At 40.0% G+C, this 25,902-nt stretch overlaps 2 protein-coding genes across 2 annotated transcripts in view; one reads left to right on the top strand and one right to left on the bottom strand.

Moving 5' to 3' along the window:
• LOC133124693 (vertebrate ancient opsin-like) lies at positions 1–25,138 on the top strand. Its single transcript, XM_061236105.1, has 4 exons — positions 1–370; positions 15,919–16,244; positions 20,796–21,029; positions 24,817–25,138. Exons 1-4 carry the CDS (start codon positions 1–3, stop codon positions 25,030–25,032), a joined length of 1,146 nt encoding a protein of 381 aa, XP_061092089.1. The 3' UTR covers positions 25,033–25,138.
• Positions 21,401–25,902, bottom strand: part of LOC133124692 (beta-galactoside alpha-2,6-sialyltransferase 2-like) — a 37,080-nt gene continuing 32,578 nt past the window's right edge. Inside the window, exon 7 of the mRNA XM_061236104.1 lies at positions 21,401–24,213. Within this exon, the coding sequence (XP_061092088.1) occupies positions 23,966–24,213 (248 nt within the window). The 3' untranslated portion in view covers positions 21,401–23,965. The remainder of the gene's footprint in view (positions 24,214–25,902) is intronic.

Below are 25,902 nucleotides of genomic sequence, written 5' to 3'. Positions count from 1 at the left end.
ATGTTTTCTGAAGTGGCCGATTTCAACTATAGCTCCAACACAAGCGAGGAGTATCCCTACGCTGTTCCGGACCAAGAATGGAGCGACGTACCGGTGGGGAAACTCTCCAGGACGGGGTTCAATGTGATGTCCGTGTTTTTGGGATCTATTATGATATTTGGTTTTCTGAACAACTTTATCGTTCTCATCTTGTTCTGCAAGTTCAAGACCTTGCGGACCCCGGTGAACATGCTACTTCTCAACATTAGTGTGAGTGATATGCTGGTCTGTCTCTTTGGTACCACGCTCAGCTTCGCCTCAAGTGTTCGCGGAAGATGGTTAGTCGGGCAAGGTGGTTGTATGTGGTACGGCTTCATCAACTCCTGCTTTGGTGAGTGTTTCATGATAATCAGGAAAACATTTATGTGGCAGCCATAGCTGAATGAAAATGGTCTTCGACAGTACAACAGGTAGGCAAGGCTAGAGTGAACCACATAGGCTAATACAGTACATACTGTTTCCTGAAATGTCTTTATTTCCCATGTAGAATTTCTGCGGTGCTGGATTCCCTTACTTTGAGGGAATCGTTTAAGTACATGTCACGCGCTTCGCAATTGCTCCCTGTGCGTGGCGCTGTATATGCAGCTGAGCAAATATTAAGTAGAATTTAGAAAAAAAATAAAAAATAAATAAAATAAAAATAAAACAACAACACGCATTATTTCGGTAGTAGGGACCACCTTGAATTGGCAACACTCAAAGTAAACATAGCGAAAACGTTTAGTCCGGCATTTGATTATATTTTTGATGAGTCAAATAACAGCCCACTCTGCATTGTATTTCCATGGGGAAATCAATGAAGTTTTCACCTTTGAATTTCAGATGAGCACCAGTGGGGGTAGTGGGTGGGGGCATGGGTGTTGTGGATGGTGGTGTAGCTCACCACATCAGGCATCAGGACTGATCTCAAAAACAAGAACGCCCTGGAGCCCTGTAGCAATTGCAATTGTCTGGGCTGAAACTGTATAGCAATGTAAAACACGCTGAAGAGGGTGTGCCTACTTAAGGGTATCTCTTGTAAGTAGTATGGATGTGTTTTTGTGGGGTGAGCGGGATCTGAGCTTTATGAGAGAGTGAAGCCTAACCCTGAGCACAGGTTGTGCTGAAATCTGAGAGTTGGATGAAATCTTTGGTCCTAACGAGTCAAGTGACGGGGGAGTGGCACATGGTCGAACAGAACCAGATTAAAGTGGATTTAGAGTGTGAGGACTTAAAGCCTGAGTGGTGGAAGAGATGTGTGTGTGTATGGTGGGGGATATGGTAGGGCACAAGTCATGTGAAAGGGATGAAGTGAGTAAAAGGTTGGGAAGACTGCAGACACCAAACAGGTGTCCCTCGGAGGAGACAGTCAGCAGAGTCTCTGCCAGTCTCAACCTCCAACAGTATGGCTTTCTCAGAGATCAAGAATCCTCATGACCACAATAGCGAAATAGCAATACACAGTATCAGCTTCTTACAAGGCTATTCTCCATATCTTGAGAAAGCATACATGCTTTATATTGTGCCTTGGTTTCCAGCAACTATAATTTATAATTTATAATTATAATGAGGTTCACTACACAGAGAAGGAAAAGTGAACCGGTAATCTTCTGTCCTCAAGCATTTTGATTGTATTCATAGGATATATTCAGTTTGATTCAATTTTATTTCATTTATTTTTTTCACAGAGAAACTGGCAGAAATATGCTGTTGAGGATGCATTAAGCTGACCAAATGTAATCTTTTTCAAAGGGAGTGCTATGGCATGGAAAAGTACCCAGTCCCCTGAGTCATCCATGTATTAGGACTTGGCCACACGACAGACTGCCTCCGAGGCATTTTTAAAAAGGTTATCTAAGATTTTCAAGCTCCACTTTAGATGATTTTTTGTAGGGTATACAGATACTTTTTAAGGTACCTGTATATTCAACAAAATAACATAACAGAACCTTTTGTTCAAAACAACCCTTGATGACCCGCAAACAAAATGGCCCAAACATGAGATGCAGTGTTTTGACTGATGGATACGGTGTGTGCACACCCCAGATGTTAACTTTTTACAAGCAATTTGCGAGTTCGCAGACGTCCCTCTATCTCCAGTAGGGGTGTGAACAGTATCATTATGTGTAATCACTGTTCATAATTTGATTAAATCCAATAATTTTCCAACTAGGCTATTTCTTTTCTTGATTGACTTACTTAATAATGCAATCTCTATCCAAGTGTTGTATTCTATATATCTAATATTGGCCAGTGCTGGCTTACCTACATTTGGCTCTGTACTCCAGATCCGTGTAGGAATTACATCCCTTTTTATACATAGCACCCCCATGGGGACCAGAAGTAATAAGTGGACAAATGCCTCTCAGCTGTTTCCGATTAGTTGTGTATTCAATTAATTCCTTAGTAAAGGTATAAGAAAGCTTTTAGTATCTAGTCTTGATTCTAGGCTTTTGATTGCCTTTGGAGTCTGTTATTGGCATTTGTCAATATGAGGGCCAGAGTTGTGCCAATGAAAGTTAAGGAAGCCGTTATGAGGCTGAGAAACAGTCAGATACATTGGCCAAACAATAGGCTTCCTGAAACGAACTGTTTGGAACATCTTTAAGAAGAAAGAGAGCACTGGTGTATGTTTGGAATCATTGCCTTGGCTCTGGGATGAAGCATTGTCCAATGGGCCTGATTTATCAAACGCAGGCTGAACAAAGTTGACCATAAATGAATAAATCGGAAATGCATGTACACATCAGTTTTTGAATGTCTGTTTTTGAGGATCCGAATGGACTTCACGATTGCTCTCAGCAGTATTGTGTGCGGGAGTGAAATCACAGAGCTTGTTTTGTGCTTTTTTTATTCCATTCATGTTTTATTTGAAAATGAAAATGAGTGGCAAAATAATTTTAATAAGCCAATTGGATATGATAATTATTCATATATTAAAAACACGACTGGATTCAACATTAAAACAGCTCGGCAAAGAGAAAGGGCAATGTTTTTTTCCTTTCCAGCCACATTATGGCTTTTTTGACTGTGCTTAGGACAATTGTGGTCCTCACACCAATAGCAGGGTCCAAAGGTGATCAAAAACCTAGAATCAAGACTATTGAAAGCATTCTTATATGAATGGACATAGGAAGTGATTGAATACACATGACTAATCAGAAACAGCCGAGAAGAGAACTGTCCAATTACTTTTGGTCCCCTAAAATAGGGGGGTCTATGTATAAAAAGGGATGCAATTCCTACCACCCGAAATGGATGTAAATAACCTCAAATTAAAAGTGACAGTCTGCACTTTAAGGTTAACATTCATTATTTAATTTAAAACGCAAAGTGCTGGAGTACAGAATAATCTTTAAAAAAAAAAACAGAAATTGTACCACTGTCCTACTTACAGACCTTGAGGTGTTCTGGGCCAAATATATACTAATATATTTTGTGTATTAGTATATTTCACCATACAAACAATTTACTGCAGAGAAAATGCTGGATTTATATTCTATATGACTCGGTTAATGTGGACTAGGTAAGGAGGCTGTTGCTTGTTTGCTGTTGAGCTTAACTCAACTTTTAATACATTTCCAATGCCATTCATATTGCAGAGATGGCTTGGCACTGTGTAAAGTGGATTTTTATCTGGAATACACAGGTTTACTGTATGTCAAAGAGTTACCTGTAGAATTGCAATCCAGTTTCGTTTTTTGCTTGCAATGCCTATGATCATATTGAGATAAATTCATGAGAGTTGGTGTGGATTTGAAAGCTCAGTCCAGTTAACCCAATTTTTCATTTTCATTTTACATTAAAATTAAAATGAGGGTAATGGCTCTGCCTTGGGCTTCTGAGAGGTTACCAAAATAATTTATTTAAACTTGAAAAACAGAACATGTTTCATATTTTGAACAACTATGTACAGCCATATCCTTTGTGAAGTTTGCGAAGAAAATAAACGGTTTCACCAGAATGTGAAGGTGCATCTGTTCTGACATTGAGCCAAAGACTTCAAGAGACGAAGTGTGCATGCATTCTGTTAGACATCACCAAAACACTGGAATTTAAGCTTGCATAAAAACAAAACATTGGTCTTTTACTAAGCAAAAACAAGAATTCTCTAGCTGAGTGATTATGATGATCTCTCAGTAATGTGAGCGACAAAGCCTGGACATTTAAGCCACCAATCTTGGCACTTGTTGTGCTTAATGACATTAAGAATCTACAGCTAAGTGAGCAGTATGAGATTTGAATCAGTGCCAAACTGGGCATGTGTATTAGAGCTACATTTCTCAACCCACCGTGAGTGCCATTTTCACTCCCCTGCATAGAACCAAAATTGTACCACTGTCCAAATACCTCCGGACTACGCTGTACATGAATCTAATTAATCACTGTGTGTCATGTTTTATCTAAAATTTATTCTGTATTACAGAAGCTATCACTGTATGACTTGGAATGCGTTGGCCTGTTTGGCTGACATCTGAAAGTACCCATCTAAATTGACATTGTCTGAAGGCCAGATATGTTTTTCAGTTAATTAAACAGGTAGTAATTTACAGTATTTTGACTCACCAGAAAACTTCACCCTCAGTTTCACACATTTCTTCATTCTTTAATATTTGTCTCCTCCAATATTCTTTAAAGGTTCAGGTTCAGTGTGCTGTGTGTTCAGTGTGGGCCCCACCACTAATGCTGTCCATTTAAGCTATACAATGTGTGATCTTGCCAGATACTTCACACGTACTGCAGAAATATCAGGATGGCATTTGATGATAAAATCATCAGTCAACATTGTTATATCACCACAACCATACAAAGTCTTACTACAGTATTTCTAAATGCTGTGACAGTTAGTGTTAACTGGGAAAAACACAGTGATCCCTTTGGGAATGATGTCATACACAATCATGTGATTAACATCTGAGACCCCATGCTGTGAAGCAGTAAAAAGCTAGGCTGTTTATGATCCAGCTTGAGGGGTTATACCAAATCCCACCTTCGAAGGGTCATGTGTATGCTGAGCAGCCTATTGGTCAAACAAGTTCTCCTTTTCTTATTGGTCCAATTGGAAAGCAGTTGAGCTTGTTTCTACTTGAGGCTTCCCCAGAATGCATTTTGGCTTCTTGAGCATGATTGTAATCTGGAAAGTACAAAGCAGCAGGCTAATTAATTCATTAAGAGCAGTGATTGGTTTAGAAAGCACTGCATATGATGCCCTGCAGGAGGTTCATTTGATCCCTTATCTTTTTTCCCATGCATGGTACAAATTAGTGCCAGCAATTTTATAACTTGGTGATTTTAATTATTCTATGAATACATAAACAGCTTAGTTAATGACTCTTTAGAACATGAACACCAGAATTTAATAAAATGCACTGACCAGGCCAACTTGTTTTTGATGTTGTGTTCGTTTTGTGGACCTGCAATTTCTCATGGGACGAAGTAACATGTCATGGACATTTTATTGGTTCTTACAGGAGAAGATTTATTGGATTTACAGCATATGTAGGTTGAACAGGCTCATTTGAATGACAAACTTTAATGTGGCTGGTTAGGTTTTACTAAGTTATGAAAAAGCCACAATTCACCATGGCTGCATGCTCGATATAGAAATGGTATATAGTATATATTTTCATAGCTTTGTGAATATTTGTTATTTACACTCACCAAGCACTTTATTAGGTATTTATTAGACTTATTTTTTTTTACTTCTACTGCTATAGCCTTTCCACTTAGAGTTATGATGTGTTGTGTATTCAGAGATGCTCTTCTGCATATCACTGTTGTAAGGTGTGGGTATTTCTCACCCTCCTGTCAGCTTTGACCAGTCTGGCCATTCTCCTATGATGTCTCTAATTAACAAGGCATTTCTGTCTGCAGAACTGCTGCTCACTAGATTTTTGTTTTGTTTTTTGTATTATACTTTGCAAACTCTAGAGACTAGCATGCATGAAAATCCCAGCAGATCAGCAGTTTCTGAGATACTGAAACCACCCTGCCTGGAACCAACAATCCATGGTCAAAGTCACTTAGATCACATTTTTACTCATTCTGATGGTTGATGTCAACTGAAGCTCCTGACCCATATCTACATGATTGTATACATTGCACTGCTGCCACACAATTGCCCAATTACATAATCGCATGGATAAGTAGGTGTAATAAAGAACAAATATTCCAAATAAAGTGCTCAGTGAGTGAGAACCACCTTTCTGCAATTACATGAATAAGCAGTAGTTTCAACAACATGTTATTCACAACCCTACCATTGCAGCATGTTTCCTGATGTTTCAGGAGACTAGTTTAAGTTAGCTCAATGTGTGCTCTTATTTGGTAAAGTTCTGGAGATTATTGTTTTTGGAGTTACAGTACATTTGGGATCATTTGAAGAAAAGAAGCTAAAATTAAACTATAAAGATCCTTCATATTCCTACCCTTGGTACAGGTGGATCAAAAACAATGATACATCTGATTTAAAAGCTTTGAAGATTAGAAGACTTTATCCAATGAGAGGCACCTGTCTGAGACAATCTGAGATTAAGTTTCTTATAGTAATTTCTTGAAAGAACATTGACCTAATTGCAGAACTCATGCCTCACCCAGAAGGAAAGTTCACGTTCATGAGAAATTCATGTCTTATGCTAAAGTGTATTCATGATTAGGACTGGGCCAGTTATTTTATTATCATGTGATTGACAATCAGCATGGATAATTTGCATAAAACAAAAAAGAAATCGTCATCATAATCGTCCATTGCATTATTAATTTTTTCATAATGTTTCCAAAAGCATGTACTTTCCCTTTAAATAAGCAATATGTATGATCCCTGAAAAACATACATTTCTCCTTGAACAGACCTTCAAAGCAGACTTTCTCTAGTTTCTCGTGCTCTGTTAATCCGGGAGGGGGTTGGGCATCATGAAAGCAAGCTTTGCTGTTGTTTTTAAACTGGCCTATGCAGTCAGCTATGTACAGTAGGCCTATTATAATAATAATTATTATTATTATTATCCATCCATCCATCCATTATCTGAACCTGCTTATCCGGATCAGGGTCGCAGGGGGGCTGGAGCCTATCCCAGCATACATTGGGCGAAAGGCAGGAATACACCCTGGACAGGTTGCCAGTCTATCGCAGGGCACACACACCATTCACTCACACACTCATACCTACGGGCAATTTAGACTCTCCAATCAGCCTAACGTGCATGTCTTTGGACTGTGGGAGGAAACCGGAGTACCCAGAGGAAACCCATGCAGACACGGGGAGAACATGCAAACTCCGCACAGAGAGGCCCCGGCCGACGGGGATTCGAACCCAGGACCTCCTTGCTGTGAGGCGGCAGTGCTACCCACTGCACCATCCATGCCGCCTATTATTATTATTAATATAGATTATAGATTTCATATGGTTTGACAAAATTAATTAAAATTAATGAATTGGGTAAATCCCCATAAGTGTGGCTTTAGATGATTGGCCATTCAAAACCAGTGAGAAAATGGGGGCAGTAACTGCCCCCATTTTCTCACTGGTTTTGAATGGCCAATCATTTTGAGTATAGCTGAGTATGGCAGGATTGAGCTAGAGCTTGCCGTTTGTACTTGCATATACTGTATGCATAGAAACACATAAACATACACACACACACACAAACACACACATAGACACACGTATACACACACATACAAATCACAGAATATGCTTTGCAATTTAAATGTTGCTGGATCTGCCTGGTTTATAGAATGTATTGGCATGATATGAGAAAAAATATTATATGAATTTGTTTTCAAAGGAACAGGCAGAGGCAATGCATAGCTCTTGTTTTTGCTGTAAGATTCAATCAATGCCAAAGATACGCTGCACCATCTCCCTTGTGCCTTGTCTGTTCAGACAAACTCATTGTTTTGCCAACCATTCTACAAGATGTATTATGTGTTTCATGAAATGTTCAAAAGTCTTGAAAATATGAATTTCCAATACCATTTCATGTCTATTCCACTGATTGCTCTGGAACATAGTTCACTATATAGGCTCGGGGATGTGTTTTTATTCCCTATAGTTCCTTTTTTATTCATTATTATTTTAGATGTTCTACATTTTTCCTGGAAATGATTGGACCAGTAGATGGAGTTGTACCGTGAATTGTCGAATTGTCAAATTGCATTGATATATATAATCCAAGACGCATCCAATCCAAGGCCCTAGTGTTGGCATTTCAGGCTGCTAAGGGGACTGCCCCACCTCACATACAATCCTTGATCACTCCCTACTCCCCAGCTAGACCACTCCGGTCTGCCAGCTCTGGTCGCCTTATGGTTCCCTCACTACGAGCACCTGGCGGTCGAGCTGCACGTTCACGCCTGTTTTCCGTTCTGGTTCCTCAGTGGTGGAATGACTTGCCTACCACTGTCAGGACAGCAGAATCCCTCATCCTATTTCGACGCAGACTAAAAACACACCTTTTCAAACTCTACCTTAGCCCTCCCTCCTGATTTCCCCCGTCCCCCTTTCTGATATCCCCATCCCTCTTGTCTAACCCCCCCCCCCCCCAAAAAAAAAAAAAAAAATGCACTTATGATGACTCTATGTTTAGAACAGCACTTCCTATGTATTTTCCTAGTTATGGATGTGGTGCTTTGACTTGTGGAAGAACCTATGTACTTGTAAATCGCTTTGGATTAAAAGCGTCTGCCAAATGACTAAAACGTAAATGTAAGACATACCCTAATTGTGGGTAAAATAAAAAGGAAAAATGAAACAAGAACAAACAAAAATGTCTTGAGGACATACAAGGGGAATGCATAACAAGTAATTAGTTAACATTTGCCAGTGTTAAATTTCACTGCATACATGGTGCTTTAGCACCAGAGGAAGATGGTGTGTGCATGATTAATGCAGATGGCCTGGCTGGCTGAAAAACCAGAGAGCAAGAACTGTGAGACTCTTTATTCCTAATGGCTGTTCCTCTACCTGAAGGGTCATGAGGAGGGTGGAGAAGGCTCAGCTGTGCTGGAATATCCCCACCCTAATATCCTCCTCACGTGCAGTTCCAGAGTGATCCAGTGGTAATTTCAGATTCTTATGAATGGTCCACACCTGTGAAGATCGCAGAAGTCAGTAGGTTCATTCATCTCTCACTAATGATGCATCTTCATGGACACGTTTTGCATGATTGTGGAACAATGGGAATTCTTGGAAAGTAATAATAAAAGGGGATAGGATTATAAAGTCACCATGATTTACTTCCAAGCCAAATACAAAAGGATTCTTGTTGCATTCCAGGCTTCAAGAACTTCAGCATTTTTGTAGCTACCATGTGGTGTTATTGACACTGGTTTGTGTCAATAACACAAACATGACACATCTCCAACTTGCACCCCAATTTGGAATGGCTAATCACCTACAACCACAGCCGTGCTGATGTTGCAAAACCCACTACCCCACATCATACATAAAAAAAAACAGTGGCCATCTTTTACCCATTACCCTCCATAGTTAGTTTGTGGTTTAAATCTATTAAGTATGGCGAGGGCCCAAAAATGAATGTGAGTGAGCTCGGAGCCTCACAAAGACATTGGTATCTCCATACCAACAAACCCTGGAAGGATGGCACGAAGACAGCCCTTACTGAGCACAATAAATAAAACCAAGCATCTGAAGTTTACAAAACCTCATTGGAATTATGACTGGAAGAGAGTGCTATGGTCAGATGAGATCAAAATGTTTGGCGGTAAAAGAGGAATGCATATAAGAAGAATGCATGCCATGGAGGTTGGTCATTGATGTTTTGGAGATATTTTGCTGCCAGTGGTCTAGGGGCACTATTTAAGTTAAATGGTTCAAGGTACCAGGAAGTTTTGGCAGAAAATCTGGTTGTCTCTACTAGGAAGCTGAGACTTGGTCATTGGTAGATTGTCTAGCAGGACAATGACTCAGAACATCACACAGAAATCCACACAGAAATCGATAAGTGAAAACAACATCCATGTTCTATAATGGCCATCTCAGTCTTCAGACTTAAATCCCATCAAAAAATTGTGGTCTGAACTTAAGAGTGGGGGTCCATCCATGCAAACCCAAGGATATGAATGATTCTGAAAAGTTCTGCATGGAGGAATGGTAAAGATTCCCTTCAAATGTGCTGTCCAACCTTATCACAAATTATATGTGTAGAGTGCTTATTTTCCCAAAATATTATTGGCACCCCTGGGTAAAGATAACAGGTTGGTAAATAAAGTTCATTTCAGTAATGGTTTAGTTTATTATCTATTATAGATTATTATCTCTGTTGTTTACTGAATACAGCCCTTTTCTTCATGTTCATCAAGGGTGCCTAATTTGAGCCCACTCTATCAAATTAGAGCTGGCAATCTACACGTTAACCTCACATTCATAGTATTTTGAATCCAATGTACAAAAACAACAAACTTTCCCAATACTTTAGCATTTAATTGTAAATGCTAGTGCTTTTAAAAAATAATTTGAATGTGGGAATTGAGAATTTTGATATAATTCTTTTTTTTAATACTCTGTCTCTTCTGTATATTGAGGGAAAAAATATATGAATAATAATATTAGGTATTGATTAATTGTTTCAGTCATTCATTTCTGTCATTGATCATTAGTCACTTGTGTGGATATGCTTACGCTCATAATCACTTCATTAATTCAGAGACTTGGTAATGAGGAGGCATTAGCAAGTTCAAACATGAAATCCAGAAAGATGAAAACCCAAACAAGAGGAACCAGTACCCCACTATTTATCAGGACAACAACCTCTTTTTGTCATTGGCTTGGCTATGGTCACTGCCTGGGGTGCTACTGAACAGACTTCAGGCCGTGAAACCACTCCTGCCATGTAGCTGCGTCACATGACTTAAGTGACACTTAAGTCACTGGAAAATCATTAGTGGTTAACTGTACATCTGTCATTTCGCATGCACATCCAATTGGATATTCATTTTAAAGTAGTACCGTCCACTCATTCAATCAAATTTCCATTAGTAATATATGGCAATAATTCCCCCTGGCCCCTGCATCCATTACCTCACTTGGTGCTTTCCTTTTTTTCAAAATGGGCTTTCATAACTAGCATTTAGAAGTAGGTTCCTATGGTGTTTGAGAGATTGGGTCATTTACTCATTTAGAAATCACATTATTCAAATGGGTGGACTTAAAAATGCTGTGTAGTCCATAAGTATTTGGACACTGGTACAATTTTGGTTCTTTTGGCTCTGTACTCCAGCACACAGGATTTAGAATTACATGAATATGAGGTTAAAGTACAGACTGTCATCTTTAATTTGAGGGCATGTATGTACATACATACCTGCTGATCCGTATAGGAATTATGGGGGGTAATTGGACAGTTGGCTTCTCAGCTGTTACTGATTAGTCAGGTGTGTGTTCAATCGCTTCCTTAGTGGAGGCATAATAACGGTTTCAGTGTGTAGTCTTTATTCTCGGCTTTTTATTGCCTTTGGAGTCTGTTATTGCCATTGGTCAACATGAGCACCAGAGTTGACAGTCAAGGAAGCCAGTGATAGGATGTGTGATAGGCTGGGAAGTGTGCTGGAGTAGAGAACAGAAATTCTACCACTGTACCACTTACGGATAGCTCTGTATCACGTTATTGACTCAAGTTCACATATCAAGTGGCAATGCAGTCAGTTCTCCCGTAAAGTATTCACAAACATTTCTGTTAAGACTCTTTTGTTAGGATTTGTGTTTTGTGTATTGTATTTGGTATAAGTTGCTAGTGTTTCCGTGTTTTTGTTACCACTGTGCACACCGTAGCCGCCCTGTCAGTTTGTCCACTTCATTCATTCATTTAAACCCCTTTGAGTGTTGATGATAAGAACATTATGATATAACAAGACAACCAAGGCTTGTAATCGTTCCTGCTGCCTATTCCCAGTGGCATGCATGCTGGCCCCCTGCAGGCAGTTGAAATTCAATTTATAGCATCTAATGAGCCATTTTAGCCTGTCAATTGGAAGATGTTACACACACCTGATTTATTTATTGATGGTCCTCCACTGTTCAGGGTTCTCCTGGGGCTGTGCATGCTGAAGGGCTCCCCCGACATGTTTAGAAAAGTGTGAAGCAAAAGGGCAGCTTGGTGGCAGTCAATTTCTGCTTTTTCTTTTTTCACTTTTCACCAGCTTCCACAAGGACCTTTCATCTATTTTATTTGCTGAAAAGATTCTGTTCATGCTCCTCCATATCCCATGTCTGTTGGTGTGTATTATACATTTTTTTGCTTCATTATTATTATTATTCTTATTTCTTTTTTTTTGTTTTACTGTTTAATGTGATCACTTGTATCACTAGTTAAAATAACTAACTAAATAAATAAAACAAAAAATCTGGCCAATCAGGGTATTTTTCAACAAGATCTCTTGGTGTTTTCTGCCTGGGGGACTTATCTCAAAACTGCTGCACTGTAGTTTTAACACACCATAGAGCAGTTGATGTGACGTTGGATGATAATTATCCCCATGGAATGTGGTGGGTGTATTTCCACGGAGCTGGGGGTCATAGTGTCTCAGGTCAGAGTTATATGAGAGACGTCCCATCTCTCGGGAAGAAAACTGTCAAAAACCATAATGAACGCATTTTTTTCACAGACTAAGCAAAATTGAAAACAACAGAACTGATTCACCAGGTTCACTCATGTAAAATATGCCTATTACCAAGAATTCCCCTATTGGATTGAGCAACAGAAAATACCTATTAGAAAATATATTACATTTACTCCCAAAAACAAATATTACAATTGTCACTGTAATAACTACCTGTGAACGTAATAAACCATGAATGTAATACCAATTTGCAGCTTAAAATGTTATAATAATTGAATAATTATTGAATAATTATTGAATGTTATTGAATAATAACATTAACATGATTAACTGACTGTTCGTAAATTAACTGATTTCAGAGCGCTCTATGACATTGAAATCAGAGCGCTCTGAAACGAACGCACCTTTAAAGTTTCCCTGATGAGACAGATCTGAAGCAGTTACTTAGCATTATCGCTAGATTATACTGAAGCAAACAAATGCTTTTCTTTATGAAAACATTTATTTCACTCCTTTTTCATATTCTTTACTGAATTGAAACCATAAGTGAATGAAAATGAAAATGAGAATAACATTTCTAAAAACTGTCTAAAATTGTCTAAAAACAAAATAAGAATGACATCTATCTTAAATAAATATTATACCTGCCATATTATCACCAGCCACACATGGAAAGAAAAGTTGAAGCAACAAACTTGGGTGACTTGGGAGGACTGAGACTTTTTTTGTGGCTTCTGGATGCTCCTTCATGCAAGGGCAACCTAAAATTGCTCTAAAGAGCCATGATGTTGCCATGAATGTGAACATGTTTCTTTTGTCTCCTCTTGTTTGTGTGGTAGCATGGCCTGTGTGTTTATTGTCTTGTACTACGGTGGCATAATATGGAAATGCTTGGATCAACATCAATAATCAATATATAGTATACTAAACTGTCATACTGCCAACGCCAATATCTTCAGGCTTCTGCATTATAGCACAGATTCAACCTGCAATCATATCATGTTCCACATGACGCAAATGAACACTGACATGAAGGGAAATTGTTTTTGCATAAGAAAATATTTTAAATTGCTTACTTTATTATTAACTCTGGGGTTGACAAGATCAGATCAACTTCACTTTGTATTTGGATGATTCACTTTGTGAACGAACATATTGACAGAAACCTTAGAATCTAGACTTCGCAATGTGCCTATTGATACATAATATTAATAGTTTTAAAACGTTTTAAATTAGATGAATAAGACCACTGTGATTTCTTAATCTGTACAGAGTGCTTCATAATAGAGTCTCTATAGTTTTGCTTGTGAGCTTGGCTAGCAAAAAAAATAAAAATAAAACAGTGTTGTGGTTTCAGGGTGTGTGTGCAATTGCTCTCCTCACCGTTAGCAGTCCGAAATTACCTATTGTACCTTTACACAATCTTGTGGTGTTATTTAAAATAGAGGAAACACTCTTAGGGCTGATTGCCTTCTCAGCTGAAGACATATCACAGACTGCTCTGGCCTGGTTGTTGAGGAAAGTTCCATCACACCCTCAGTAATCAGGTGATATGAATCGATCAGAATATAAATCAGGTTCACAGTGAAATTGATTTTAGTGATTTTGACGGCGTTCTCTGTCTAATTAAAGAGGAAAATGAGTTGCTTTGATCTGAAATTCTTCACAGAGGGAACACAGCTTGACTCTTGGAGCTTACTGAGAATGAGCCCCCAGCTCAATGTGTGCGTGTGGTGTTAACAGCCTGAAAGAGATAAGATAATCATTGCTGGGAAAGGGGTAGGCAGGTGATGTCTCAATTTCACATTTTAAAGATCATACAGGGCTTTCTTTCTTTATTCTTGTTGTATAAGGTTCAGTAATATGATTTTCCACTGCAGCATGAAGCTGCAAAAACACCAAAATATGAATGGTAGGCCTGCTGGGTGCCTTGTGGTGGTAAGGCTGGCCAGATCCATACTTGGCTGTAGGAGGGCTTTAGTCTGTAGGATGAGTGTGCACAACCCATCCTTGATGGACTCTGCCTGTATCTCTGAGCAGAAATTATCAGAAGCTTTCAGCGGAGTGTGTGGTTCTCTTTACAAACTGAAACTTCATTGAAAATCACAATCGGGAATTCCAAGTTTGAAGTAAAAAGACAAACCCAAGCACACACAAGCACACACACACAGACATGCTATTTATTACACGGGGGTCAGTGTTTCCCATTACAGTGGAAACACCACAGCATAGTTACTGTACAGTACCCAATACAAATACAATGACTGTACATGCACATACTGTATGTAAAATTATCACTGGCATTAATTGGTGCTGAATTATCACTGGCATTAATTACAATCAAACCAGTCAATCAAATTTATGACATAAATCATGGAATTGTGGAATTGTTACCAACTGCATTGCATTGCCCATGGTCATAGTAAGGGTGAGTAAGACATTACAAGATGTGAGCAACACTGATGAGGTCAAAGCACTTTACATTCAGTCATGTTTACGCCTACAAAATAACTCCCACTAATCCAGTATTGAACAGCTCCTGAGTGCAAATTGTGCTGGAGGGTTTGTCCTGCTAAAATTATAATTCTATGCACGTTTAGAATTTTACATTTTATTCCATTTAATTTTTTGCCTTTGTAATGTAAGCGTTAGTTGCAGCTATTGAATTAGTCTTACATCAGAGGAAATTTCTAAGCTCATTTCTAAAATTAACTAAAATATAAATAAATAATGAGGATTGAGGATTAAAGCATACGTTTTAAAATGAAGAATGAACTGGTTGTTATGAGGACCATGAAGGGAGTTATAAACAACAGACAGAGAACCAAATGGAGCCTGTTTCCACTGCTTTAGGGTTCAATTTTACTTTTTCATCTTTCATTTCTTTGCAATTCAAAATATGTGTAAATTGGGGCCTGTGGTTTTACTGTTGTAATCCAGCCACCATGTGACTGTTTCTGTCTAATTACCAGTTGTTCAGTGTTCAAATTCACTAAAGCATTTCATGCATCAAATTTAGATCGAAATGGGCCATGTCGGCTTAATTATAAATGGAATGCAGTACAACACATTGCGATAGCAAAATAATTACACTACACATAGGTGTACTGTAAAAGTACAAAAAAGAACCCTATAGGTCCTGAATGAACCTTAAATTTAATTTAAGAACCCTTCCTCTGTCATCGGTTCATATTTGAACCTTTGTTTGTTCGAAAATGATCCCATCTTTAAAAAGGGTTCAATAAATCTATAGTTTCTATCTATTTTGTCCTATTGAATAGAAGCGGCTGGTAACATTGCCTATTCCTCCCTCGCCACCAGGAATCGTGTCCTTAATCTCGCTGGCCATGCTCTCCTACGACCGCTACAGCACGTTAACCGTGTACAACAAGCAAGCCCCCGACTACCGCAAGCCCCTGCTGGCCGTGGGAGGGTCCTGGCTGTACTCTCTGCTCTGGACAGTGCCCCCCCTGCTGGGCTGGAGTAGTTACGGACTGGAGGGGGCAGGGACGAGCTGTTCGGTCACATGGACCTCACAGACGGCGCAGTCCCACTCTTACATCATCTGCCTGTTCATCTTCTGTCTGGCCCTGCCCGTGCTGATCATGGTCTACTGCTATGGGAGACTGATGTATGCCGTCAAACAGGTAAGTTGCCCGTTGGCACGGTGGACCAGCACTGCAGAAATCATAAATGTCAATGGATCCCCTGGAAATTCAGGATAATATTCCCAAATATTGCCCATGATACAGTACTGAGCAAAGGTTTTAGGCAGGTGTAAAAAAATGCTGTAAAAAATAGAAATGGTCATAGTTTTTATCAATTAACAAAATGCAAAGTGAGTAAACAGAAGAAAAATCTAAATCAAATCAATATTTGGTGACAACTCTTTGCCTTCAAACCAGCATCAATTCTTCTAGGTTCACTGGTGGAAGTTGCAAGTTTGGGGCTGCATTTCTGCAAATGGGGAGTTGGTCAGAATTAATGGTCTCCTCAATGCTGAGAAGTACAGGCAGATATCTATCATGCAGTACCATCAGGGAGGCATCTGATTTGCCCCAAATGTATTCTGCAGCAGGACCAACGACCCCAAACATACAGCCAGTGTCATTAAGAACTATCTTCAGCGTAAAGAAGAACAAGGAGTCCTGGAAGTGATGGCATGGCCCCCACAGAGCCCTGATCTCAACATCATCCAGTCTGTCTGGGATTACACGAAGAGACGGAAGCATTTGAGGCTGCCTAAATCCACAGAAGAGCTGTGGCTAGTTCACCATGATGTTTGGAACAACCTACCTGCTACAGGGGCGGCCTGTAGCGTAGTGGTTAAGGTTAATGACTGGGACACACAAGGTCCGTGCTTCTAATCCTGGTGTAGCCACAATAAGATCCGCACAGCCGTTGGGCCCTTGAGCAAGGCCCTTAACCCTGCATTGCTCCAGGGGAGGATTGTCTCCTGCTTAGTCTAATCAACTGTACGTCGCTCTGAATAAGAGCGTCTGCCAAATGCCAGTATTGTAATGTAATGCTGAGTTCCTTCAAAAATTGTGTGCAAGTATACCTAGAAGAATTGATGCTGTTTTGAAGGCAAAGGCTGGTCACACCAAATATTGATTCGATTTATATTTTTCTTTTGTTTGTTTACATCTTCTGTTCATGCATTTTGTTAATTGATAAAAAATAAACTATTAACATTTCTATTTTTGAACGCATGCTTATCTTACAGCATCTTTTTTACACCTGCCTAAAACTTTTGCAAAATACAGTATATATATAAGAATATATTTGCAGAATGACTATTTGTTATTTGTACTATAGCAACCAATGTATTACAACCATTATCAGGCATTCCATGTGCAAAGGAATCTGGGAAGGGTCAGAGGTCACAGGACTCTCTTAGAGAGATTTAGGGTGCCTGCTGCCCCAATGAGGTGTGTGTTCAGGGCCGACGTGGAGCACACACTGAGGATAATGATGAGCTGAAGATGGCACCATACTCAGGGGACCTTCTACGTATTACCTTACAGTGTCTCTTTGAAGAAGAGATGGATGTTGCTCATTGTAAGTCCAATCACAGGGCATTTATTCTTTTTTTCTCTTACAGATTCTTTGGAAGGTGTGCCGGTTTAATTCACCTTCCCTAAGTCTGAATTGTGTGTGTATGTATGTGTTGTGTGTGATGAAATGTGTTTTCAAGAGTGTGTGTGTGATCAAATGTGTTTTCAAGAGTGTGTGTGATCAAATGTGTTTTCAAGAGTGTGTGTGATCAAAAGTGTGTGTGTTTACCGAACTGATGCAATTACATAAAATCATGACACAGTGGATGCGAGGCTATGTGAAGAACAATGAGCATTATGTGCACGTTCATTTTTGCTCTGAAACACACCATGTTTCATGGAGGCAGAGGCAGAGAAACACAATGGAAGGATAGTGGAAGACCTCTTTATATCAGGAGCTCAGCATCGGACTGAAGCCTCAGTAAATACAATTCTCCATTCTCCAGTGCTACCTCTTCTGAATGTTTTAAACCCTATTCATAGGGCAGATAACCTGCTCCATTCTCGAGGCTAAGCCTAGAAAACAGATTTCTCAATAGAGCACATTTAATTCGAATTTCTTTGTCCTGCCTGGCTGAGTGGTAATCAAAGGTACATTATCCCAACCCTGTCATCAGCACTTGACATCAATGACATTGTCAATTTTAATTTCAATCTCAATTTTCCACAACCATTTTAATACATATTTGCACCTGACTATTCTGTGCTTTCTCTTTTACTTGAAAACATAATGAATATATATATATATATAAATAATATATAACGCTGTCCTTATCTTCAAAATTCAGATCCACATCTGATTAATGCACAGCAACGGATAACAAGTAAGAGTAGTTGCAAACCCTTGTGACCTGTTGTATTAAGGCTATGTTTCTCTGAACAATGGCTGCAGATCACGGCCAATGAACATGACTGACAACGCCAGGGCAGCAAGCAAAACAGGAAAACACTTCACTTTATTTTTTCATTCAAATCATGCAGGGCTTGATAAATATGTGCAAAAAAATACTATAAACTAAAAAATGTGATTGACATATAAGCTTTATTTTCCAAAATGAGTAGTGCGCTTTATTAATCATTAAATGTTAAATGTTAAAAAATGTTAAAATGTTAAATGTTAAATGTTAAAAATTTGTTTCTGATCCCCCCCCCCATTTTCTCACAATTTGGTTGCCAATTGTACCCAACCTGTTTCTCACCCAACAATTACTCATTCTAATTACTTAAGATACACTGTCTATGTCCTCATCCCTCGGTGGCCCGGTGAGATCTAGTGATCCGTAGAAGGACACTCCGTCTCCAAGCCGCATCGTTCAGCCCGTGACCGTGATACCGAGGCCAGTTTCGGCTACAGACATGGCGATCCTACTAACCCCGGTCCTCGGTGTGCAACTGCAATGAACTGATGCCTGTATAAAGGTCCGATGCCTTGGCCGAGCGCCAAAGCGACTCCCCAGGAATTACATCTTTGAATTAAAAAACATTGTTTCACAATTACTGGCACCCCTGGTTTAATACCTGCAAAACACTGTTGGCAAAGATGACAGCCTTGATTTGTAATTTGTGATAAGGTTAGAGAACACATTTGGATGGATTTGGATGCGCTTATGGACCTTCAGTTCAGTTTTTGAAGGTCTGCTTTTGACTAAAGGAATTGAGTGTGTGTTTCCCCATGTTGACATAAGCACTGAGGGTATAGTGGTCTGCACCCCCTCTTGATATTGGCAAATACAACCCCATTCATGACCCGGTCATGAAATTGGTTATTTTGGCCTGATTGACTCACTGATTGACGTTCACAATCAGTCTCTGTGGGATCCTAAATGCTGATGGTTTGGCCACGTGCCTACTGAAAATACCACATGCCTAGAACACTAGAAATGGTAATCAACCACAGAGGGCCACTTGAAAGTAAGGTTTCAATTACTCATTGATTACTGGGGCAATTGCACAGAACCGAGGCATAAGCTATTCAGGCGGAGATGCAGTGAGAAACAGGGTAGGAGAACGCAGGCCGCCACTCCTCCAACCTGCGCCTGCTCTCCTCCTCTCCTCTCCGCTACAGGGGGCCGGGGTGGGCTTGGGGGTGCTCAGGGGAATGTGTGCAATAGCCGCGATAACGCCTGCTGCCGGCTCGGTGACGTGCGGTCGGTGCGAAGATTGAAGGAGTGGCCCTGCATTTCTAAATGAAGCGAAATGGAATGGATGGATTGATCGTTGCCATGGTGTCAGGGTAAAAAAAAAGAAAAAAAAGAAGAGGGGGTCAGTGCAGGAGGAGGGAATTGGTGCTGTAGACCCCCCGGCGTACCAGCAGTGCCACTTTCCAGTAGCCATGGGAACACAAAATCAGGTCCTTTAAGCTGAAAATGAAAAATCATGTGACTCGCATCACATGCAGCACCTGTTTTGCTGGAGAAAACTGCGGTCTCCATCAACAGCTTATTGTGATACACTCCTAGTCTCCAAGTTCTTCCAAGATCCTAGAAGCCAAGATGACATACTGGGCACAGCAAAATGTTCAGCATTAAATCAGTTTTGATCCAGTAGCTTTCACTTTGATAGGAGTAGGAACGTTTTTATTGAAGCTGAAACAGCAGTCAAGCGTTATTGTCTTAAGTGTTGAGGAATGAGTGTCATGCGTTGTGCGCAGAGTACGTTTGGTCAGGGAACTCTACTGCAGCTGTCCAATGGTCGATCTCGTAATCGCATACACACACATAATCAACCAATCGCATACAGATTTTCATACATATCCAATCACAGGCACACATCAGTTATGGAGTGCCTTCTTATATCACAGTCAGATATCAGTCAGATTCCCTGGGCTGGGCATTGCTTGTGCTGCTTCTGCATCCTTTGCCTGCTACTGCAGTATTACTGCTCACCCTCCACCTTCCCAACTACCACCCATTGGTTGGGTCTGCTCCTAGGTACTAAGGGGGGTTTCTGGTATCCTTCTCATTTAGTAGGGGAGATATTTTGCTCCCTGTTTGATAGGGTACCTAAAGCAGACCTCCAGCAGATCCAGTCAGAGCCAGACATAAACAATGCCCTAATCTAAATATGCATGTCCTGACTGAATTAAGATTCATGAATATCAACTGTTTGGAAACTCCTAACCTCGTTTCCATTGCTTTCAAGGTGGGGAAAATCCGAAAGTCAGCAGCTCGCCGGAGAGAGTATCACATCCTTTTCATGGTGATCACCACCGTGGTGTGTTACCTACTTTGCTGGATGCCCTATGGCGTGGTAGCCTTGATGGCAACCTTCGGAAGACCAGGCATCATCACGCCGATCGCCAGTGTGGTGCCCTCCATCCTGGCCAAGAGCAGCACTGTCATTAACCCCTTAATCTACATACTCATGAACAAGCAGGTGAGCCAAGCCCTGCCCCATATGGCCTTTCCCCCTGCTTGCGGTGCACTGTGGGGTTTGTAGTCTTGACAGACTCAGAGATCTTCCTTTTCAACTTTTCAACTAGATAAAAGCCTACTTTTGTTTGGTTTTAAGTTAGATGTTTTGTCATTTGTTTTCCCTGCTCTGAAACTAGGAAGGAAACCAGGAAATACATTCATGTTTTATGAATAGTATTATTGAATATTATTTTTAAAAGGAATTTGACTTCCAGGAAGAAGCAATTGAAGAACACCACTGTACACATTGAGTCAAATCAGAAGTTTCAGTTTTAGACAAAGTCAAATGGATTTGGAATGGGATTAGAAATGAATACTCACTCAGACTCTGGATTGATTCCCTGTATGGTTCCCTTTTATTCAGACAGTAGAAAAAAAACGATTGAACAGAAAACAAATTGCGAAAAGTAACACATTTTCTAATAAAATATGTGAATTACAAACGAGTGAAAAAAAAAGAAATCAGCTCCCAAACCATCCAAAAGTGAATAAAAGTGACTTGTCAATAGCATTTGTACAGTCCAGTACATCTAATTTTATTGTGATTGTTTACCTGCCGAAATGTAAGGTTTTACAAACATTTGCTGAGAAAGATTTTAAAACCAACATTACATTATGTCTAACATTTCAAAAGCCATCTTTATAGTGAATGAAATCCATAACACATTAGAAGGAATGAACAGAAACGCACCAACCACACTCGCTCCCACACATTGAAGTATTTAAATGCTCAGAGAAGGAACACTTTCTCTACCTCTATTAGGATGATAATCTGTTGAGACATCTGTCATTAAAGAATAACAGGGCTGCTACAGCCCGTAATACAGCATGACCCTCATAAAAGGATTTGGCACAGTATCAAGATTTGACTGCCACAGCCAACGGCAGTGCATTCTCATAAGTGCTTCCAAATCAATTCATAGTTTGTTATAACCTGACATCCCTACATAGAACCAGTGATTAAAGAACACCACAGCTTATACTGTTACACAGCTTGTACACACTGTACCTAGGCAATTCATGAATTTATTTTTAAAAAAGATTGACTTGTATTTTTAGAATAACCAACCTGTTGCTAAAAGGATCTGGGGGGAAAAAAACTACTTGACTTGATCAGAAAAATACCCGAAGCCCTGATTAAAATTGCAGGCTAAGTGCATTTTATTTCCAAGAAAATATTATTCATTATTTTTATTCTCTTGAAAATTCAGTGGGTAGAATAATCGGTCTTGTGACTCCCATGTCTATGCACTGTACTTGAGAAGAAAATGGGAATGGACTAAGTTCTAAGGCTTATACGGATTCAAACATTGTATGCTTTCACGTGGTACTTAATGGAAACATAGAGGAGTCATTTTTTCTCTTCAAACAGGAGTACATTAAACATTGAACTGAACACCATTGCTTATATTGAGAACATGTACCACAGGCTATTTACCAACAGATAATGTGCATGTCCTATCTGTAAAGTATACTGTATACTCATGCACACACACACACAATTGATATACTAACATGTTTTATAAGCAGTCTTTCCTGGAAGTCATTCAAGCTTTCAGATGGAGATTACACCTGATAATAGACTCAATAACCATTGTTTTATATGGTTGTGAAACTTTTCTGTGACTGATTACTTTCTTAAGCTAGCGACTAAAGAAAGTAGTGTAAAATTTAGCTATGCCAGCTTGACCAGCTTGGAAATTGAGCTGATCAAGCTGGTCATAAGCTGGTCTAGCAGGTTATGAGTTGGTGAACCAGCATGGCCAAACTGGTCATGAAGCTGGTCAAGCTGGGTATGAGCTGGTGTTGGTAGCTTATTTGAGCTGTAGTGGTGGCATCATTATGATGTATACCGCTACTAAATTTGCACCTTTTGCTGCCAATATTTCTGAGCAGAGATTGCAGCGGCCAGCCACTAAGATATACTTATTCACTTGTGCGTTGGTCTGTTAAATGAGTTTAATGTTGTTCTGTGGTGGAATCTGCTTTTACAGTACCACCATGGGGGTTAAACATTAAAAACGAAATTATTTAATTTGAAATAAATTAAACTAAAATTTACAACTCATTTAATTGAGCTCAGGTAGACAGAAAACGAGAACACACAGGTGTCTCCATATGAATTTGGCCACAGTAAAGAAACACTGGTTTCTGACTCTCCTTGGAACACTGCGGTGTGTGTGTGTGTGTGTGTGTGTGTGTGTGTGTGTGCAGCAAATGGATGCACATAAGGCTTTATCTATGGTACAAGACCTTACAGTTGTAGAAATAACTCCAAAAAAAAATATGTATTTGGAAAAAAATGTAAACACCAGGAAGATAATGGACTTTAGAACAATGCACATCGAGGCATTTGATGGCTTCAGGGTTACCGATTAACAGAATGATGATGGCTGATCCCTAGAGTAAGGACATGAAAGTCTGTGTAACACTCAGTATTGACCAAAGTATCACACCCATTCAGCCACTAATGGATATGGACATAAAATCTCAAGTTACTGTAAATAAGACATCGCTCTGCAAAGAACAGCTAGCTCTCTCTGGGACTTCCTCGAAAAACGAGCATTTGTCATGGCAACACACATCCAGAAAACACACAAACAATTACCTATTGCTATCTTATCATCTTAATTAGCACTAGGCTCCAGTTTTTTCTTGTTTGTCTTGATTTCGGCTCAGAAGATGCAAAATGACTTGAGGAGATGTTCCTTTTTTTAACGGCAGGGAGATGTTTGGCCACCCGCCCTCAGACCCAGTCTTTATGCTCGTAGCCATTAAGCTGCTGTTAGTCTCCTTTTGAATATGTGTCATGCCCTGATTGGCTATGGCTATGTTTCTGGTTGTGGTTCAGGCAGTCCTTCCCACCAGAGAGAGAGACCCGGGGTCAAGGCTGAGTAATCAGGAGTCACAGTTGACTGTACTGAACCCAGACAGCGTGACCTTACCATTCATCTTGAGGTCACGTTCTGAGCCTATGTTCATGTGCTGGATCAGCATCTTCTCATACAGCAGTGGGTGGTAGGCGCCCAGAGTGCAGGCTATGTCATAGTAACGCTCGTGGTAGTGGCACAAGTCCGTCTGCCTCACAGAGGGAATGTACTCATACACGTGGACCTCCTCGCAGAGTGACAACATGAGGACGATTCCTGAAATTCACAAAGAAGACAAAGAAGAACGGCCAGTTCAATTCACAGCAACTCCGCTAAAAGACATACTCTCATTGCTAATGCAAGCTACAACCATTGGCACTGGAAATTACCTTCAGCTATAAATGTAAGCTTAAAAAATGTTAGCGTTTGAAATTAGCATGATGCAAATGTTAGCACAGGAAATCAAGTGCATGTATCTCTCCCTGATCTTCAGAACATGGCAATACAGTTTCAAGACACTCAGTTCAACAGACCAACATAGAACAGAGGTGCAATTTTAGCATAACTAAATAAAAGCATCATTTTAGCATAGAGGCATTTTGAGCATGTAGCAACGCAACAAAGTCACTCAGGAACCATGACACACAAGAGTGACCAGGACAAAAACGTGCAAAGCTGCATCCAAATCGCTCAATAAGGGCTTGGCACAAGTACAAAGCAACAGCATAGACGCTGATAACAAAAAACGCAGATAACTTTATTTTATTCTCTGAGCCCACTTGAAAACCTGTTTATAAATGGAACCACTCAAAAACGAGGGGAAATGATCGATTGATTGATGACTTGAAGAGTGATATTGTTGGTGGTTCTCGTCTCCAGTTCTACAGGTGTTTCCTGATTCTCTTTCGCTGCAAGGGGCAGTTACCGGAGAATGGCCTCTCCTCCATGCCCTCCAAGACCACGGCCATCCAACTCAACCGCAGGGTCTACAGCAACAATGTGGCCTGCACTGCCCAGCTCTCCCCTGGGAACCACCAGCAGGACTGCAGCACCCTTGTTACAGAGAAGTCCAACCCCCCTGATGTCACTAACTGACGCCCCAAAAATGCCCCCACTGCCCCCCCTTCCCACCGGGCTGCCATGTGGCACCTCCTGTTTCCTCTATGGACAATCTCACTGTGATTTATAACATAGTCTCATACTCGGCACCTGTTTTATCTAGCTTGTTTGTTATTAGTATAGGTGTACCATTACTGTCTTACAGTCAAGAGGTGTAAGTGCTTTTCATGCTTTTATATTAACCTGTGCGCGACTTCTTCTATGGTTGTGTTTGGACTGATGCAGTCATCAACCTTGTGCTGTCTTTAACGTGATCGAGACCAAATTTTTTATAAAGAGCAGTAATGAAAATCAAGTTAAGATATGTAAAAAAGTTAAAATACTACACGCCATACTACTGCTGTACACTCTCAGAAGAAAATGGTTCCAAAAGGAACCCTTTGGTTCAACAGAAGAACCCTATCTACAGAAGTTCAAGGGTTTTTTTTGTCAGGCAAAAGGGTTCACACTTCGTACCTGCAGTATGATAGAGGGCTACATAAAGAACTGAAAGGCGTTCCTCTGTGGAGCCACAGAAACCTTTTTTCTGAGAGTCTACCTTTGAGGAAGGCATCTCATCCAAATCAGTCATACCAGCCAAATATCTCCATGGGAAGCGTAAAAATTGCATTTCCTCTGGACATGGGAAGCTTCAAAGCAAATATGCTGTAATGAAAACAGCTACAGTGATAATAAGTAAACAAGATAGGCAGTGATGTTTCTCAGCTTTCTTAGTTCTTTATAATTAACTTTTCTACAGTTTCTCCACATCCAGCTCATGACTGGTCAATCTAGACTGTAATTTGAAGAAAAGATCAGAGATGTTGAAGCCCATGCAGACGTGAGAGGAGAGGTCTGAACACCAGA

This window comes from Conger conger, chromosome 3, assembly GCF_963514075.1.
Source record: "Conger conger chromosome 3, fConCon1.1, whole genome shotgun sequence".
Lineage (NCBI taxonomy): Eukaryota > Metazoa > Chordata > Actinopteri > Anguilliformes > Congridae > Conger > Conger conger.
Note: the sequence above shows the minus strand (reverse complement) of the source record. Positions and strands in the feature narration are given on the sequence as shown.

What these genes read in the sequence shown, in the direction of transcription:
- LOC133124693 (XM_061236105.1), top strand. Translation starts at nt 1, where the DNA reads ATGTTTTCTGAAGTGGCCGATTTCAACTATAGCTCCAACACAAGCGAG. An exon ending in CTTCATCAACTCCTGCTTTG is followed by an intron (nt 371 to 15,918) that starts GTGAGTGTTTCA and finishes CCTCGCCACCAG; the next exon opens with GAATCGTGTCCTTAATCTCG. An exon ending in ACATACTCATGAACAAGCAG is followed by an intron (nt 21,030 to 24,816) that starts GTGAGCCAAGCC and finishes TCTCGTCTCCAG; the next exon opens with TTCTACAGGTGTTTCCTGAT.